The 18683-nt window shown below is 43.4% G+C and overlaps 1 protein-coding gene across 1 annotated transcript in view; it reads right to left on the reverse strand.

The window, feature by feature from the left end:
* LOC149456339 (NACHT, LRR and PYD domains-containing protein 12-like) overlaps window positions 1-16489 on the reverse strand; it is a 127745-nt gene extending 111256 nt beyond the window's left edge. Inside the window, 5 exon segments of the mRNA XM_089685133.1 lie at window positions 989-2696; window positions 5132-5197; window positions 8572-8749; window positions 12677-12837; window positions 16151-16489. Coding sequence (XP_089541259.1) covers window positions 989-2696; window positions 5132-5197; window positions 8572-8749; window positions 12677-12837; window positions 16151-16181 — 2144 coding nt within the window. The 5' untranslated portion in view covers window positions 16182-16489.
* Between the last annotated feature and the right edge of the window lie 2194 nt (window positions 16490-18683).

Genomic DNA, 18683 nt, shown 5'->3' on the forward strand with positions numbered 1-18683 from the left:
CGTATAAGACGCACCAACTTTTCCCCCCCAGTTTTGGGGAAGAAAAAGTGCGTCTTATACGGCGAAAAATACGGTACTTAATGTTTTTTTATAGTATCTGTGTGTATTTAGTATATGTTTCTAATATTGATACATATATAGATTAGTGATTATACATTGATATGTTGTAAAGATACGTTCTTAAGTTATATTATCATTTAAATATGAATAGCTGAGGTTACATCATTAGCTTATAGTATTATGTACATCAGCATCTGTACCTGTCAATCAAAAACATCATGTGTGTAGCGTCCCCTCCCTTCTATGATATTGCTTTGCTAGCAGTACTAATTTCCATAAAAGGTATTAAGATCACTCGTTATGACGCTTTTTCCTTCATAAAAGGTCCTTAAGGGACAGTTGGGGAACACTCTCACACGCTAACACTGACACTCTGACACACACACACACGTCTAGGACCTTCTGAGAAAATCCAACAGGTGCATGCTGGAAGACAAGATCGTCACTTCCGTCTATTTCTGGCTGCTTCACAAAGTCTCGAGAAGGACAAGGAGAGCATGAAGGACAGAACAGCACAGGGCCGGATTTCTATGACAATAATAGTGACTTTCCTTTAAACTTTTGCTTGATATTTCTACAGTAGTTTTATCTACGTGGAACTGTTCATGATACGCTTTACATTGTTATTTTAAACCATCGTGTGATAGAATTAAATCACACTTCATTTTTTATTTCAATGACTCTTTCATTCATAATCGCCTCAAGTCACTAAAAGAAGTATTATATGTGTCTAAAATCCAACACACACACACACATATATATATATATATACACGATTAAGTGGATTCTGCTGCCTCTATTCTATTGTGCTCATATAAATACATATAAAGTCCACATATAGAAAACCCCAACAATTAGTATTCTTTTTGGGAAATTTCAGATCATTCCAAATTAACACAGATGATTAATATTATTAGTCAAACTTTACCCCAGACTCTTGATGTTGTGTAGAGCCGGTATGAGTTGCCTCAATCCTTTACTCTCAATATTACATGAACTTAGATTTACTTCTATCTCTCTGCAGGATTGAAGGATAAAGGACAGCACAGAGCAGTCCAGAGGGCTGAGGGGGACATTGGAAAAGTCAATGTTGTTTGATCCAATACATTGTGACACCAGATCCTTATTCCTGCTCTCATGGAGATAGTAGAATACATTAAGAAGATCTCTGTTGCCTCTTGTTGGTTTATCAGATCTTTGTTTTGTAGTTTTCTCCCGGATCCAGGTGATGACATGTCTGGCAGCCTGAGTAGACAATTCTCCCACATGAGACTTTAACATGGATCTAGTAGTAGAGTCTGAGAAACCACAGAGGAAACGGAGGAATATTTCGGCACGGCCATCTTCATAAGATTCAGCCTTATCAAGTGTTTCCTGTAATCTGTCAGCATTATAGTCAATAAAATGGACTAAAGCAGCAAAGAACTCCTGAAGAGTGAGATGTAAGAAGGTGTAATCCACATCAGGGGGCTGACCAGATTCCATCAGGAAAGATGAAAAGAGATGTTTATCATTTCTCACACTGAATGACTCCAGATGACGCTCATCAAATACAATCATGTGATTCATGACGCCATGTTCTGCCATCCACCCCATAGATGTCAGCAGTTCCCGGGCAGTGTGAGCACCATCTGTATTCTGGCTGTGATTGGCCAGAATGTTGGAGACAAAAGTCACAAAGAGTTGTGTCACTGTTTTGGGCAATGATGTCATCAGCTGATCAGTGATTGTTGGTTGGGCTCTGAAGCACATTGATAACACTGTACAGATGATCCAGCAGTATGCTGGGATATAACAGAAAGTGTACAGCGTGTCATTCTCCTGCACATGATGAAAAGCCTTCTCTGACCATTCCTCATTTCCAAAGAAATGATTGAAGAAGATCCGTCTGTCTCTTTGCAGAAATCCCATGATCTCCACTATTCTCTGGAAAACATCGGTATTAACTGATCCCAGTCTGGTTGGGCGGCTGGTCATCAGTACAGAGCAACCCTTAAGAAGACTCTGCCTCACCAAACTGACCACAATCTCACCAATATCTGTTCTCTGCTTTGGATTGGACAGTTTACTTGATCTGAAATCTATTTGGTGAATACTTTCATCCAAGCCATCAAATATAAACAAAAGTCTCTCTGGATCTTCTAAAATATCTCCAATCTGACCCTCCAGATACGGATATTGTTGAAGAATTATCTCCTCCAAGCTGACCTCTCCCAGTCTATTAAGGTCCCGGAATCTGAAGAAGAAGACAAAGGCAAATCTCTGGTAGTGTTTTCCGGTCACCCAGTCATAGACAAACTTCTGTATCAGTGTGGTCTTCCCTATTCCTGGCACTCCGCTCACCATTACTGCATGTGGTACACACTGGGACTGGTGGTTCCATCGGAACAGCTTGTTGGGGGTAATGTGTTCCAGTCTAGTCTGTGTTTTCTTCAAGCATTCCTCATGTTTTACCCCGGTCTGTATTAGCTCATTCTGGGGACGCTGCCGGAAATGATCAGTGGAGACTACAATCAGCTTCACATAACGCTCATTGATGAGGAATCTTTGTGGTTCCAGGGTAGTTCCTGGGGGTCTATGCTCCACTAGAGTCTCAGTCTTCTTCATCAGATGATGTTTGTGCTTTTCCTGAATGTCTGGGAATAAAATGGAAATATTTTATGACTCGGGGTAAGTCAGAAATTGACAATGTTATATTTAGCTCAAGCAAAACTTTGTGACATATTCTGTACATAGATATTTGGGAATGTACTACAAATACATATCATTTTAATTAATTGAAAAACGTAGTATACAAACCTACATACTTAATCAATACCTGAGAAAAGATTAGTTGTATAAATTAGTTGATTGTAGTTCAAAATGTTTGTGATTGGCAAATCTTATCAACAGTTTTTCTTAAGGATATAAACTTTTTCTATATGAATTCTATTTTTCGAAATGAACTATTACTCCAGATCTTCTGAGTTGTTGGTCTTCATGAATAGAAGTCTTGCTGCAATGGGGTTAATTTGCAAAAAGCATATATCCTGTTCACTCAGCGAAGTTAATTTCTACTTTGCAAGTGATTTATTTCTTAGTTTATTGAATTAGATGGAGTTCTGCTGACCTCCATCATCCAACCACAAGCTTTTTTAAAAATGTCCCTTGCTTGTGATTTGATATTCTATATAAGATGAATGCTCACCACATTCACTAAGAAAATTCCATTGCAAAGTAAAAATGCTCTACCCCTTTAGTAAACCAACCCCAATGTGTCTGTGTTATATACAGCATTCAGAGGTCACTTTCCCAGTGCTGATTGGAACATTACAGGAATCTAACTGGTAGATATGTGATCTCTGCACACAATTTAAATCTGGAGAATTACTTTAACTCATTCAACATGTACTTATTTATTATTTCTCTAAGAACATGCTTATGCAAGAAACTGTTTAATCTTTTCCAGCCCAGCAAGGTAACAATAATTAAAGATTAACACTATACTGCCAAAAGTATTGGCCCCGCCCTCCAAATCATTGGATTCAGGTGTTCCAATCCCCTCCATGGACACAGGTGTATACAATCAAGCCCCTAGGCATGCAGACTGCTTCTACAAACATTGGTGAAAGAATGGGTCGCTCTCAGGAGCTCAGTGACTCCAAGCGTGGTCCCGTGAGAGGTGGCCACCTGGGCAATAAGTCCATCCGTGACATTTCCTGGTTACTAAATATTCCACGCTCAACTGTTAGTGGGATTATAACAAAGTGGAAGCTACTGGGAACAACAGCAACTCAGCCACCAAGTGGTAGGTCACGTCACATGACAGAGCGGGGTCAGCGCATGCTGAAGCGCACAGTGCGCAGAAGTCACCAACTGTCTGCAGAGTCAATGGCTAAAGACCTCCAAACTTGGTGTGGCCTTCAGATGAGCCCAACAACAGTGCGTAGAGAGCTTCATGGAATGGGTTTCCTTGGCCAAGCAGCTGCATCCAAGCCTTTCATCGCCAAGTGCAATGCAAAACGTCGAATGCAGTGGTGTAAAGCACGCCACCACTGGACTCTAGAGACGTGACCAATCTTGCTTCTCTGTCTGGCAATCTGATGGATGTGTCTGGGTTTGTTGGTTGCCAGGAGATAGGTACTTTCCTGACTGCATGGTGCCAAGTGTAAAGTTTGGTGGAGGGGGGATTATGATGTGGGGTTGTTTTCCAGGGGTTGGGCTTGGCCCCCTAGTTCCAGTGAAGGGAACTTGCTTTGTGCACTGGTGTGCAGTCATGTTGCAACAGGAAGGGACCATCCCCAAACTCTTCCCACATAGTTGGGAGCATGAAATTGACCAAAATATTTTGGTATGCTGACACCTTAAGGTGTCTTTATCCGAATAAATGCATCTCTCTGGAAAATAATTGTTCGTTGCTGCAGGAAAAGTACATATATAAATATACGCTGGTCATATGTCCCCCATCATTGATATAAGACAACAGATTTGTCTTATGAACTGTTCCTGTGTGCACTTCATATGAGAAGACAACAGATCCCAGCCCAGTTTGGTGCCAGATGGTCTTTATAAGGACGCCACTATCTCTCTGCCAGGGCCGGGACAAGGGGTGAGCAGGAGGGACAGCTGCCCCGGGAGCAGATGAGCAAGGGGGGATACATGCAGGATGGTACACCAATTCTATGGCATGTATTAACAATGTGGAAAAGGGGGGCAATTCTGGATTCTTGCCCTTGGTGCTAGACGACCCTGTCCCGTTACTGCTCTCTGCAATTGCTGGTTGATCTTCGGCTCTCCAGTGAGCTTGTTCCTGTGTTCTCTTTGCATCTGTGGATTCCTGTTACTGACTCGGATTGTCCCTAGACCCGTCTTCTGCCTGCCTCGTGACCTGACTATGGCTTTCTAACGGATCTTCTCTCTCTGCTCTCCTGTGTATGACCCCGGTTAGAATCCTAAGTACATGAATTGTATGACCTGAAGGGGAATGTCTGAATACAGGGAACACATACCAACACCACCTCTGCACTTTGGAGGAAATTGATTTTTTTTTAATCAAATATACTGCGTTATACTTTACTGTATAATTTTTCACCTCTCAGCTTTGGAATCAGTGAACATCCAAGTTCATCCAGCAGAATCTGCTCCACCAGACCCTCACCTATAGAAAAATAAATACAATTTATGACGTGATCATATCCAGTTCAGGCAGACCCACATAATGATACATTTTAAAGATATCTAAACATGATGTCCAACATTGTTTTGCTTCCGCTGTGTGATGAGACACCTAGCTAACAGGTGGGAAGCCTCACGTTCTTCATTCACGGTGTGCGCCGCTAGTAATAAGGAGTCATGTCAGAGCTTAGCGAGCTTCAAAGAGGGCCAAAATGTCTTTATGGACCTTGCTTTGTGCACTGGTGCACAGTCATGTTGGAACAGGAAGGGGCCATCCCCAAACTCTTCCCACAATGTTGGGAGCATGAAATTGTCCATAATATCTTGGTATGCTGACGCCTTAAGAGTTTCCTTCACTGGAACTAGGGGGCCAAGCCCAACCCCTGAAAAACAACCCCACACCATAATCCCCCCTCCACCAAACTTTACACTTTACACAATGCAGTCAGGCAAGTACCGTTCTCCTGGCCACTGCCAAACCCAGACACGGCTAGCGGATTGCCAAAGAAGCGTGATTGGTCACTCCAGAGAACACGTCTCCACTGCTCTAGAGTCCCGTGGCGGCGTGCTTTACACCACGGCATCCAACGCTTTGCATTGCACTTGGTGATGTAAGGCTTGGCTGCAGCTGCTCGGCCATGGAAACCCATTCCATGAAGCTCTCTACGCACTGTTGTTGGGCTCATCTGAAGGCCACACCAAGTTTGGAGGTCTTTAGCTATTGACTCTGCAGGCAGTAGGCGACATCTGCGCACTGTGCGCTTCAGCATGCGCTGATCCCGCCCTGTCATGTGACGTGACCTACCACATGGTGGCTGAGTGGCTGTTGTTCCCAGTTGCTTCCACTTTGTTATATTCCCACTAACAGTTGAGCGTGCAATATTTAGTAGCCAGGAAATGTCACGGATGGACTTATTGCCCAGGTGGCCACCTATCACGGGACCACGCTTGGAGTCACTGAGCTCCTGAGAGCGACCCAACTTTCACCAATGTTTGTAGAAGCAGTCTGCATGCCTAGGGGATGATTGTATACACCTGTGGCCATGGAGGGGATTGGAACACCTGAATCACATGATTGGGAGGGGATTGGAACACCTGAATCCAATGATTTGGAGGGCGGGGTCAATACTTTTGGCAATATAGTGTTAATCTTTAATTATTGTTACCTTGCTGGGCTGGAAAAGATTAAACAGTTGCTTGCAGAAACATGGTCTTACAGAAATAATAAATAAGTACATGTTCAATGAGTTAAAGTAACTCTCCAGATTTAAATTGTGTGCAGAGATCACATATCTACCAGTTAGATTCCTGTAATGTTCCAATCAGCACTGGGAAAGTGACCTCTGAATGCTGTATATAACACAGACACATTGGGGTTGGTTTACTAAAGGGGTAGAGCATTTTTACTTTGCAATGGCATTTTCCTAGTGAATGTGGTGAGCATTCATCTTATATAGAATATTCAATCACAAGCAAGGGACATTTTTAACCATTAGCCGCCCGGCCAATGGCCGTTTGGCGGCTTCAAATGTGTCTCTGCACTCCGGGTGCACGCCATTTGGCGTGCTTCGCACATGCGCAGTTTGCGCTAATGCAGAGCGGCGCAGCAGTGCGATCTGTCACCGGCCGTGCACCTCGGACACGGCCGATGACAGATCCGAGTACCGGCTCCCGTTGCTGGTACCATGTGACCTGCTGTGACCAATCACAGCAGGTCACATGACAGTTGTATACAATGGATGGCTTCATTCATGATGCCATCCATTGTATACTAGTGCCTAGCTGTGAATGGTCACAGCTAATCACATGCACATGTCATGTGATTAGCTGTGACCAAATCACAGCTAAGCACAAAAAAAAAAAAGCTGAATGAATCGATTTCATTCAGGTAAATGCTTGCTTATAGCAAAGTAATTCTTTGCTATAAGCAAATTGTGTAAAAAAAAAAAAAAAAAAATACTGATCACTTCCCCAAAGTAGTACAATGTTACTATGGTAACATTGTACTACTTTGGTCATAATAAAGTATGAAAAAAAAATCTTAAAAAATTAAAAAAAATGTAATAAAAAATTAAATATAATAAAAAAATAAAAAAAATTTAAAAAATATATATATATATATATTTTTTTTTTCATACTGTCACCAGTCAGTGTCCCTGTTCACTGCCATGCCAGTTATATGATGACGCTGTACTGCACTGGTGACAGTATGTAGAAAAAAAAATAGTGAAAATAATTTTTTGAATTTTTTAATTTTCCGAAAAATTATGACAATAAAATACAACTTCAAAAAACTCGCCATGCCTCTTATGAAGTACGTCGGACTGTCTACTCTGCAAAAAGGGGTCATTTGGGGGATATCTGTACTGTTCTGACATTCTTGGACCTCAAGAAATTAGATTGGCTGTCAGTACTTCAGGATTGATCAATTTTCAGATCTATACCATAGTTTGTGAACTCTATAACTTTCCTACAAACTAAAAAAATACATCCTAATTTGGGTTATTTTCATCAAAGACATGTAGCAGAATACATCTCGGCCTAAATTTATGAAGAACAATTATTTATTTGTAAACTTTTATAACAGAAACAAAGAAAAATGTGTTTTTTTTTCAAAATTTTTGGTCTTTTTTTGTTAATTTAGCAAAAAATAAAAACCCCGGCGGAGATTAAATACCACCAAAAGAAAGCTCTAGTTGTGTGAAGAAAATGATAAAATTTTAGTTTGGGTACAGTGTTGTATGACCGCGCAATTGTCATTCAAAGTGTGAGAGCGCTGAAACCTGAAAAATGGCCTGGGCAGGAAGGTGTAAAATTGCCCGGTATTGAAGGGGTTAAAAAAGCTTGTGGTTGGATGATGGAGGTCAGTAGAACTCCATCTAATTCAACAAACTAAGAAACAAATCACTTGCAAAGTAGAAATTAACCTTCGCTGAGTGAACAGGATATATGCTTTTTGCAAATTAACCCGATTGCAGCAAGACTTCTATTCATGAGGACCAACAACTCAGAAGATCTGGAGTAATAGTACATTTCGAAAAATAAAATTCATATAGAAAAAGTTTATATCCTTAAGAAAAACTGTTGATAAGATTTGCTTGATGTACATGACATTACTCTCAATGAATGCCTCCCAATCGACCATCAAAAATGAATTCTTTTGGACATCGGGCGCTCCTTCTTTTCTACTATCCCCCAGGCAGAGGTATGATGGGACTTGTAGTTCCGTAACAGCTGGAGGGCCGTCAGTTTGACACCCCTGTTCTAGAGTGTTAGATGACCACATCCCCACTGTACAATGCGACTCTTCCCTCTGGCTGCACGGTTATCCCAATTGCAAATATAAATTCCAGTTACCTTTTTGGCTGATTTCTCCCAGAACGGCCAATAAATTTGGATGAGGACAATTTTTCTGTACTGCACAGAGACATTTGCAGAGTCCGATCACAGCTTCTCTTCCCAGATCCTGAATACCTTGTAACAAGGTGTAAGAAAAGGCGGCCCGGCTCATGTGTTTTCTCTTCGCCAGGTAGGTCTGAAAAACACATGTATCTGATTACATATAATATCTGCAGTACACAGCGAGATTTTTTTCTACACAATTCTTTTTAAAGTTTATGAAAAGATAAAGAAAAATAAAACTTATAATTAACTGTTATAATTATTATAATTAACTAAAAAACTATTCTTATGCACTACATTCTTACAACGCAAACCATGATTTCCTTCAAGGGTTTGGCATGGATGGAATTATATTACCACTTGCCGCTCAGCCACTGTAGATATACGGCGGCAGGGCGGCACTCGCAGGCAAAACCACGTTTTAAAACGTGTGTTTTGTAAACAAGTAGGGGGCGCGCGCAAGGCACGCCACCGCCCTATCTGTTCCGCCGATCACCGCCGCAGATGTGAGTCGCCGGGTCACAGCCAGTCCTTAGCGGCTGTTTCCCGGCAATCGGCGGCAAACAGTGACAGACAGCACAGCTGCAGTAGCTGTGCTGTCTGTCACTTCCCTGTTAGCTCGAGGATGAGCTGATCGAGAAAGAACAGTTTCTCTTTCTCGATCAGCCTTGTCCCGCCCAGTACACACCCCCGCCCCCTAGTAAAACACTCCCCTCACTCCTATAACCCTTCCCTGCAAAATAAAGTTAACCCCTTCCTCCCCATTGCCATTAGTACAGTGTCAGTGTTTTTTTTTTTGCACTGATCACTGCATTAGTGTTTTTGGGGATGTCAGTGACCCCAAGTCAGTACCCCCCAATGTCAGAATGTCCGCCGCAGTCCCGCCATAAGTCGCTGCCATAAGTCCCTGATCGCCGCCATAATTCGCTGATCGCCGCCATTATTAGTATAAAAAAAAAACCCTAAAAATCCCAGTATTTTTCCCGCCATTTGTAAACGCTATAACTTTCACGTAAACCAATTAATTTACAGGTATTGGGGTTTTTTTTAGCAAAGACATGTCGCAGAATGCATTTTGGCAGAAATTTATGACTAAATTTGATTTTTGCTTTTTTTTTTTACTGGACATGTTTTATAGCAAAAAGTCCAAAATATTGTTTTTTTTTCCTCAAAATTGTCAGCCTTTTTTTTTATAGCGCAAAAAATAAAAACCGCACAGGCGATCAAATACCACCGAAAGAAAGCTCAATTTGTGGGGAAAAAAAGGATGTAAATTTCATTTATGTACCGTATTGCATGACCGCGCAATTGTCCGTGAAACTAGCACAGCGCTGTATAGCAGAAAAATGGCGTAAATTGCAGTATCTATACCATAGTTTGTAGACGCTATAACTGTCACACAAAGCAATCAATATACACTTATTGGGATTTTTTTTACCAAAAACATGGAGCAGAATACATTTTGGCCTAAATTTATAACCAACTTTGAGTTTACTATATATTTTTTATAGCTGAAAGTAAAAAATATTGTTTTTCTTCAAAATGTTTGGCCTTTTTTTGTTTATAGCGTGAAAAATAAAAAGCGCACAGGTGATCAAATTACACCGAAAGAGAGCTCTATTTGTGTGAAAAAAAGGACGTAAATTTTGTTCAGGTGCAGCATTGCATGACCGCGCAATTATCAGTTGAATTAGTGCAGCGCCGAGTAGCAAAAAGAGGCGTGGTCATTAAGGGGGGTAAATCCTCAGGAGGTCAAGTGGTTAATAGTTTCAATAAGTCTTGGTTCACACTTATGCAGGTTGCATTTGAGCCATTTCTGCATTGCATTTTTGCTGAGTTTTTGTGCCGTTTTTGCCGCGTTTTTCATGTTGCGCTTTTTTTTTTTTTAACATTCTTCTTGTTGCTAGGCAGATTTAAAATGTAAAACGCATAAAAAAAGGCACAAAAACGCAGGAAATACACACTACATGTGTTTCTGCAGCATTTCCACTGCAGTCTATAGAACCAAAAATGCAACTTTTGCATCCAAAAAAGTCCCTGACCCTTTCCAAGAAACGTACCGGGTGAAAACGCAAAGATTTGAACGTGTCCCATAGAAAATCATGTTAAATGGACTGTAGTGCATTTTTGTAAAATGCAAAGCGCTGCGGAGAACGCTTAGGTGTGGGAGAGAGGTAGAGGGTAGTAGATGCTGCAGGTCTAAAATACAAACACCTACCTGTAGCATAGCTCCCAAAAATCCCTGATTTCGAGGGATTGTCCCTGATTTCGAGGGACTATCCCTGATTTGGTCCCTCGTTCCTCCTCATTTGTCCCTCATTTTGGTCTGATCCCTATATTTATCTTTCAAAAAGTGTTTCCCAGTGCTAAACCTTCCTAAATTGCTGCATTTGTAAATTTCAAAAACCAGTATAAAGGAATAGTAGTGGTAAAAAAAAAAAAAAAAGCACTTGTGGGTTTATTTAATCTTTTTTTTTGGTATAATTCTCCTTTAAGGGGGCGTGGCAGAGGGTGTGTGCTACGCCTACATATCTTTGCTAATAGGTATCCTTTGTTCCGATTTCAAAAATTTGGGAGCCATGCTGTAGCAGCCTGCCGCACCTTCCTTCATGGCTGAATCCCGGACTGACCAGCAAAACTTCATAATTTCTGGGTAGTGTTGACGCTTGTCCCTAAGCCCCTCCCTCCCATATTCCGCTCCAAAACAATAAAGGGAAGCTTCTCTGGCCATTGGGATTGGGAAGAACCAATCTTTTCATATTACAAATTAAGTTTAATGCAACCACTATTCGATATTTACTCCAATGTATATATTATATTAATGCGAGTCCATCTCAAATGTCCATGTGAATTATTCAATAAAAGCCCCAGAACATGTGTCTTCCTTTATAGTTGTACATATCACCAGTGATAACCGTGCTTGTGTTGGACACGCATTAATATTCACCACAAATGCTGTGTTCCTCCATCTTTCAAAATATCTGCATACCAGACAAATATAACTTACTTTTCATTAAGGCCATAGAGAGCCTTGTCCTTTAAGTAGGGCCACCACTCATTTCCAAATCCAAAGGGGGATTAAGGAGAAGAGAGAATTTTTGGTGGGGCAAGGGGAGGTGGGAGAGGTGGGGGAGGAGGATTTATGATGGTAAGGAGACTTTGGGGGGATTTAGGATGGGAGGGTGGCATTTGGGGGGATTTGTAACTGGAAGGATAATTTAGAGGGATTTGGAATGGGAGGGTGGAATTTGGGGGGGGGGGCGGGATTTGTGATAAGGATAATTTAGGGGGATTTGGGATGGGAGGGTGGAATTTAGGGGGGAGGATTTGTGATGGGAAGGAGAATGTTGGGGGATTTGGAATGGGAGGGGGGATTTGTGGGGTGAATATAGCTGTGAAGGTGCAGGAATTGGGGTGATCTGAGGTGTGAAGGTGCAGGAACTGGGTTGACGTGAAGTGTGAAGGTGCAGGAATTTGGGTGACCTGAGGAGTGAAGGTGCAGGAATTTGGGTGACCTGAGGTGGGAAGATGCAGGAATTGGGGTGACCTGAGGAGGGAAGGTGCAGGAATTGGGGCGATCTGAGGTGTGAAGGTGCAAGAATTGGTGCTTCTATGAGGTGTGAAGGTGCAGGAACTGGGTTGACGTGAGGTGTGAAGTTGCAGGAATTGGGGTGACCTGAGGTGGGAAGGTGCAGGAATTGGGGTGACCTGAGGTGGGAAGGTGCAGGAATTGGGGTGACCTGAGGTGGGAAGGTACAGGAATTGGGGTGACCTGAGGTGGGAAGGTACAGGAATTGGGGTGACCTGAGTTGGGAAGGTGCAGGAAGTGGTGCTTCTCTGAGGTCTGAAGGTGCAGGAATTGGCCTGAGCAGGAAGTGGGTGAAACAGTTCGGTCTAGAACTGGTTAACCTAGTAAGCTCAGGAGGTAGGGCGTCGGGTTAACCTTGACTTTCACAAAAGTCAAGATTTGCACATAACTTTATCAACAATTACAATCATGATATCTTATTCACTGATGTAGACAAATATTGTGTTTCATTTCAAAATATTTTTCTCTTACATCTGTGCTTAAGACTTTCTGAGATTTTAGCTCTTTCAGGAGGGCCTCAGTGTTCATGTTCTCCAGGATGTAGATCAGATCATCTCTGTAATACTCGTAAATCCTCCTCAGCGATGGATCGTCATACTCAGACAGCTGCTGAAGAAAGCTCCTGATGTCCTCTGCAGAAACACAGAAAACGTAAATACAGGATTGTGGCTTGAACTCAGAATCCTAACTATCACTGAGAAAGTCTATGGGGGTGATTTACTAAATCTGCAGAGAACAGTAAAATAATGCATGTAGGGAAAAAGGATTCCTTTAGAGCAGCGGTCTCCAAACTGCAGCTCTAAGGCCAGATGTGGTCCTTTGCTAGCCTTTATCCGGCCCTTGGGGCTCTGTTCCTCCCAATGATATGAAGCAGTATTCCACTGACACCATCGATGGGGCACTATTTCTTCCACCGATAACCCTTATTCAGTATTATTCCTCCCATTAATAGCAATGATGGGGCACTACTCTTCCTCCTACTGACCATCCCTGAGGCCATGTTTACTCTCACTGATGCTGTGCCCGGAACATTTTCCACCCCCACTGGCCACACTCCAGCCCTTTTAAAGTCTGAAGGACCATAAACTGGCCCTTTGAAAAGTTTGGAGACCCCTGCTTTAGATAGTACAACGCTAGGAGTCCATTGTTGGCCAGCACTACAGAGGGAAATAATTTGAGGGTACTTATTTCAGATGATGAAATTATTTCAAATGAGCAAACAGTGTGAACCAGGCAATAGGAGTTCTAGAATCCATCACTAGGGGGGTCACCAGCAGGAGGAAGGAGGTCCTGATTTCTCTATATAGATCTTTATATCACTAGAGTGGTCACCAGCGGGAGGACAAGTAGCAATCTCTTGTATGACTTTCAATGAAGCCGCTGGAAGGCTGGAACGAAGAGGAGGAGATGCGGCTTTCAGCTGCTTCATTGAAAGCCATACAGGAGATTGCTGGTTGTCACTGCCACCACCGCTGCACCGACCATCCCCGATCGTTACATTTCTTTCTGGGCCCTCCTCCCGCTAGATGTGTGCGTCCCAGTGCCCAGCCCCTCCCCCCATCCTCTGCACCAATAGGAGAAGAAGGGAGAGAGGCTGGATCTGCTCTGCCTCCCCTTGTTCCCGCCCACAATCCAGTCTGTGCAGTTTGAGGATGTGTGGGCTGGAGATGGAAAACAGAGCAGCCGACAGGTCTGATGCTTCTGACTGAGTCATGTGAGTCTGACATCCCTTCCTTCCACCCACCCCTCCCTTCCTTCCTTCCACCCACCCCTCCCTTCCTTCCACCTCTCCTTCCTTCATTCCACCTCTCCTTCCACCCACTACTCCCTTCTTTCCACCCACCCCTCCCTGCCTCCCTACCACCCATCCCTCCCTTCTTTCCTTCCACTCCTCCCTGTCTTCCTTCCACCCACCCATCTCTCCCTTCCTTCCACCTCTCCTTCCACCCCTCCCTTCCTTCACATCTCCCTTCTTCCCAACCTTCCTTCCCACCCCTTCCCTGTCTTCCTTCCACCGCTCTCGTCCTTCCTTCCACTCCTCCCTCCCACCCATCCTTTCCACACCTCTCTCCCTTCCCACCCCTACCTTCCTTCCACCCCTCCCTTCCACCCCTCTCTTCCTTTGCACCCCTACCTCCCTTCCTTGCACCCCTCCCTCTATTCCTTCCATCACTCCCATACTTCCACCTCTCCCTTCCTTCCCACCCACCTTTTCACCTCTCCCTTCCTTTACACCTCTCCCTTCTTTTTGACCCCTCCCTCCCTTCCTTCTTGCCATTTCCTTTCTTCCATATAAAACATTTAACAGTGCCATTTCATGAGATAATTGCATGTTTAGGGGCGGAATTAAGGGCGGGGCAGGATAGGGGTTGGGTGGGGCACCTAGTGGTGAGTAACTCTTAAGTCCTGGCTAGTTTTCAGGACTTGAAATTTTGAGCCCTGATAATACTATAAACTGCCACTGTACTATACACCGGCTGGAAAGGGGTTAACATCTCGGGGTACTCAAGGGGTTAAATGTGTGCCTAACTATGGGTAATGTGTGTAAAGTGTGCTGCTTTTACTTAGTGATCTCTCAGTTACTCACCCCTGCTTTACAGAGATAAACAGACAGATCGCTGCCCCTGTACAGAGCTCTGTGTTGTTGACCAGCACAGAGCTCTGGGCTGCGATCGCACACCGATCACCAGGTCCTGGCTGTGAATCAATGCTGACAGGCTCCTGCTGTGTACAATCACAGAGGGCACCACCCAACCCGGACGTGAGCAGGGGTGTACGGGTACATCGCTTCACCTACAGCGCTCGCCCATCCTCATTACATTGCGGGCGGGTGGTTGCTAAGTGGTTAATAATCCAGATTGATCAGATTTGGGCGATATCCGGTGGCTATGAGGTAGACGCTACATTTCTTTTACAAGACGCAGCAGCCTGCAGGTAATAAGAGTACACATCATTACATATAACTGATGTGTTTGGTGCTGTACCCCTCCCCCCCCCCAAAAAAAGCTTCAATATTCAAGTATATTTGAATATTAATTTTCTAGTCAATTATTTACTAGGTTATTTAGTTGCTTTTTAACCACTTCATGTCCGGACACTTTCACCCCCTTCCTGTCCAGGCCAATTTTCAGCTTTCAGTACTATCACACTTTGAATGACAATTGCGCGGTCATGCAACACTGTACCCATATACATTTTTTAGCATTTTTTTGCGACAGATAAAACTTTATTTTGGTGGTATTTATTCACCACTGGGATTTTTTTTTTTTGCTCTATAAATGAAAAAGTCCAAACATTTTGAAAAAAAAGTGTTTTTCTTATAAAATTTTGCAAATAAATAATATTTCTTCATAAATCTTGGCCAAAATTTATATTATTATTTATGTTTTTTTTTTTACATACCATCACCCTAGCAGTACAATGTCACCATGGTGACACTGTACTACTTGTGGGGGGTGATGAAGTTTTTTTTTTTCTTTTTTTACACTGATTGCTTTTATACCCATAAAGGCTGTAAAAGCAATCATTTCTCCTTCTCTCTGGCTGCATTCCTGCAGCCATTGAGAAATACTGTGTGAGCTGTGATTGGTCACTGCTTGTCACATGGTACAAGGCTGTTGATCTCTGTGATCATTCACAGTTTTCAATAGTAGTAAGCAATGATGTCAGGAAGCGACATCTTGCTTACTTGCTTACTACTATTCATGTGATCACTGGTAGACCAATCAGTGATCACATGATTAGGACCTCACACAGAGGTCCCATACAGCGGGTACCGGATCGCGGTTTCGCGTGCTCCGGGCAGGCAGAGAATGCGGAGGCAGTTTATAAACGGCCACCCGCTCCCGCACTGCTCCCGCCTGGCTGTTTATGTACATGGGCCGGACGGGAAGTGGTTAATGTAAAGATGATATAAATAAAATAGAACAACTTATTGATGCTTACCAGGTAATTCCTGTTGGTTGGGTCTCTCCATTGGGGATAGCAGCAATCAGATTGTCGAGTACACGAGACACGGGACACAATCATCGCCTTTCTGATGATCTGCGCTGGTAATAGAGATCATGTGAATGTTGGTAAATGGATGAAAAAGAATTTATCAACAAATAATAAAAGCCATGTGAGAGTCCTCCAAGGCCTTGTTCACACTTCGTACAGCAACACGCGGGGTATGACGGCGGCGTGCAGTGCATTCATGTAAGCATGCGGGGGAGAATTCACAAAGCGGTATCTTACTGCATTCAAGTATGTGCTGAGATTAGGGCGGGGCTAGACTGTTGTGCATCCCCCCCCCCCCAAAAAAAAATTATGAAACTTCACCTGTAGTTCTACTTCACCCCTCCTAGCACGCATCCCCTCCCCCAAATCCCCTCTCCTAGCTTAAATCCCCCCAATCCCACCTCCTAACACAAATCCCCTAAATCCCTGTCCAGCACAAATCCTTCCTCCCCACCCAAATCCCCCCTCTATGCCCAACCTCCCCCCAATTCCCCCTCCTTACACTAGTCCACCCCAATCCCCTCTCCTAGTACAACTGCCCCCCCCCCCAATTCCCCCTCTCAAGCACAATTCTCTCCCCAGTCTCCCCTCCTAACATAAATTCACCCCAATTCCCCCTCCCAACACAAATCCATCCCAATCCCCTTTCCTTGCACAATCTCCCCCCCCTCCAATCTCCCCCCCAATCCCCTCACATTAGTATAGTGTCCCCAAAAACGTAGCATTAGGGGGATCAGCCCCGACACCTGTCAGCACCTGCGTTTAGCCCCTACGCTTACCCCTCCCCTTCTCCCCCAGCAAGTGCAGTGTCAGTAGGTCACTATTACTTGATACATTGCACACAAAAAGGCAGTGTTTGCAGAATCAGGCCTGATCTCTGCTAGCACTTACCGGTAAATTTTGATGACTCTCATATGCAGCAGAGTGCTAGTACTAGTGCCACGCTACCTTTTGATGAACTCACGAGCACCAGTGGCCTAGTACATCCTGGTCTTTCACATACCAGCACTGCAGTATGACTTGGTGACGTGGCAAGTCCCATAAGTGCAGTACAAGTTGGTGCGGTGGTGAGCGCAAGTATTGTCCTGCAACCACCAAGAATTTGCACACAGGCCCGTAGAGCCCCTAGTATGCTTCCGGATGTACTTGCAAATCCCGATTGGCAGCCCAAAAAGTCTGCATTCACTTCCCGCATTCACTGCCCAACCTGGAATTCAGGTGGAAATGGCAAATTTAACTACTCCCCTTTTTTGGAGCTGTTTTTCATGGAAGATATGTATGCACTGATTGTGGATCAAAGCAATTTAGATGCACAACAATTTATCGCCGCTAACTCAAATTCAAACTTTGCCAGACCATTCACATGAAAACCCATTACGGTTTCCGAATTTAAATTTTTTTTTGGCCTAACACTCAACATGGGCATTACTAAAACAAATGAGTTGCAGTTGGAAAGCAGACACCCCAAGGAATTTGATAAGAAGCATGGTGAGTATTTTGCAGATCTCGTTTGCTGCCACAAAGAAAGAAAAAACACATTTTTTCTTTTTTTTTTTTATATTTCAAAACCTTGTAAGAAAAAAATCAGATCTGCAAAATACTCACCATGCCTCTTTTTAATTTCCTTGGGGTGTCTACTTTTCGAAAAGGGTTCATTTGGGGGGGGTTTGGTGCTATCCTAGCATTTCAGGGCTTCCGAAACTGTGATAGGTAGTGAGGAAGTGAAATGAGGAAGTTACGCACCTTCAGGCTTTCAAAGTGGTCATTGGATTTCAGGCTCCTGTATGTGGCTAGGCTCCCAAAAAGTCTCACACATGTGGTATCCTCATACAGGCCGCTGTGATTGGCCTTTTACCATATCACGTGATCAGCTGTGTCTGTAGGACACAGCGGTCACAGAGATTGCCGGGTGCGCACCCCCTGGGGCGTGCGGGAGGGCGTGTTCTTGTCAGGACGTCATATGACACCATCCCAGAACTGGGTAACCAAGCTGTAGCCGTCATTCGGCTATAGCCTGGTTGGCAAGTGGTTAAAAACTGTACTTTTTGAAAAATAATTTCACTGATTCATGTCCCTCAATGCAGAACCCGAGTCCCCATTCCCCTTTTATAACTAATAATTTGCATATAAGCCTTCAAGATGGGTGCTCTTCGAATCCCTTAGACTTGCTTTAAGTTTGAAGTTTGCATTACATTCGAATGTTTGACCGCAAATCGCACAGGGGGGTGTTCAGTCCATCGCTACTTAACGGGCTTAAGAGATTAGGTCTGTTAGGACTAAGCAGAATACAAAGAGAGAATCAAGGTTTGTATAACCTACAAATATCTATTATTACATATCAGGATGACCCGTCCTGCCTAATGTACTACTACTTCTGTTATATAGGGATACATGTCATCTTACCTTACAGATCAGACTGGTTTTTGAAGCCACATTCTAGCAGATCGAAGAAAAAACATGGAGACTTTTAGGTGAGGCC

This window comes from Staurois parvus, unplaced genomic scaffold, assembly GCF_062004578.1.
Source record: "Staurois parvus isolate SC_StPar_1 unplaced genomic scaffold, SC_StPar_1.0 ptg000363l, whole genome shotgun sequence".
Lineage (NCBI taxonomy): Eukaryota > Metazoa > Chordata > Amphibia > Anura > Ranidae > Staurois > Staurois parvus.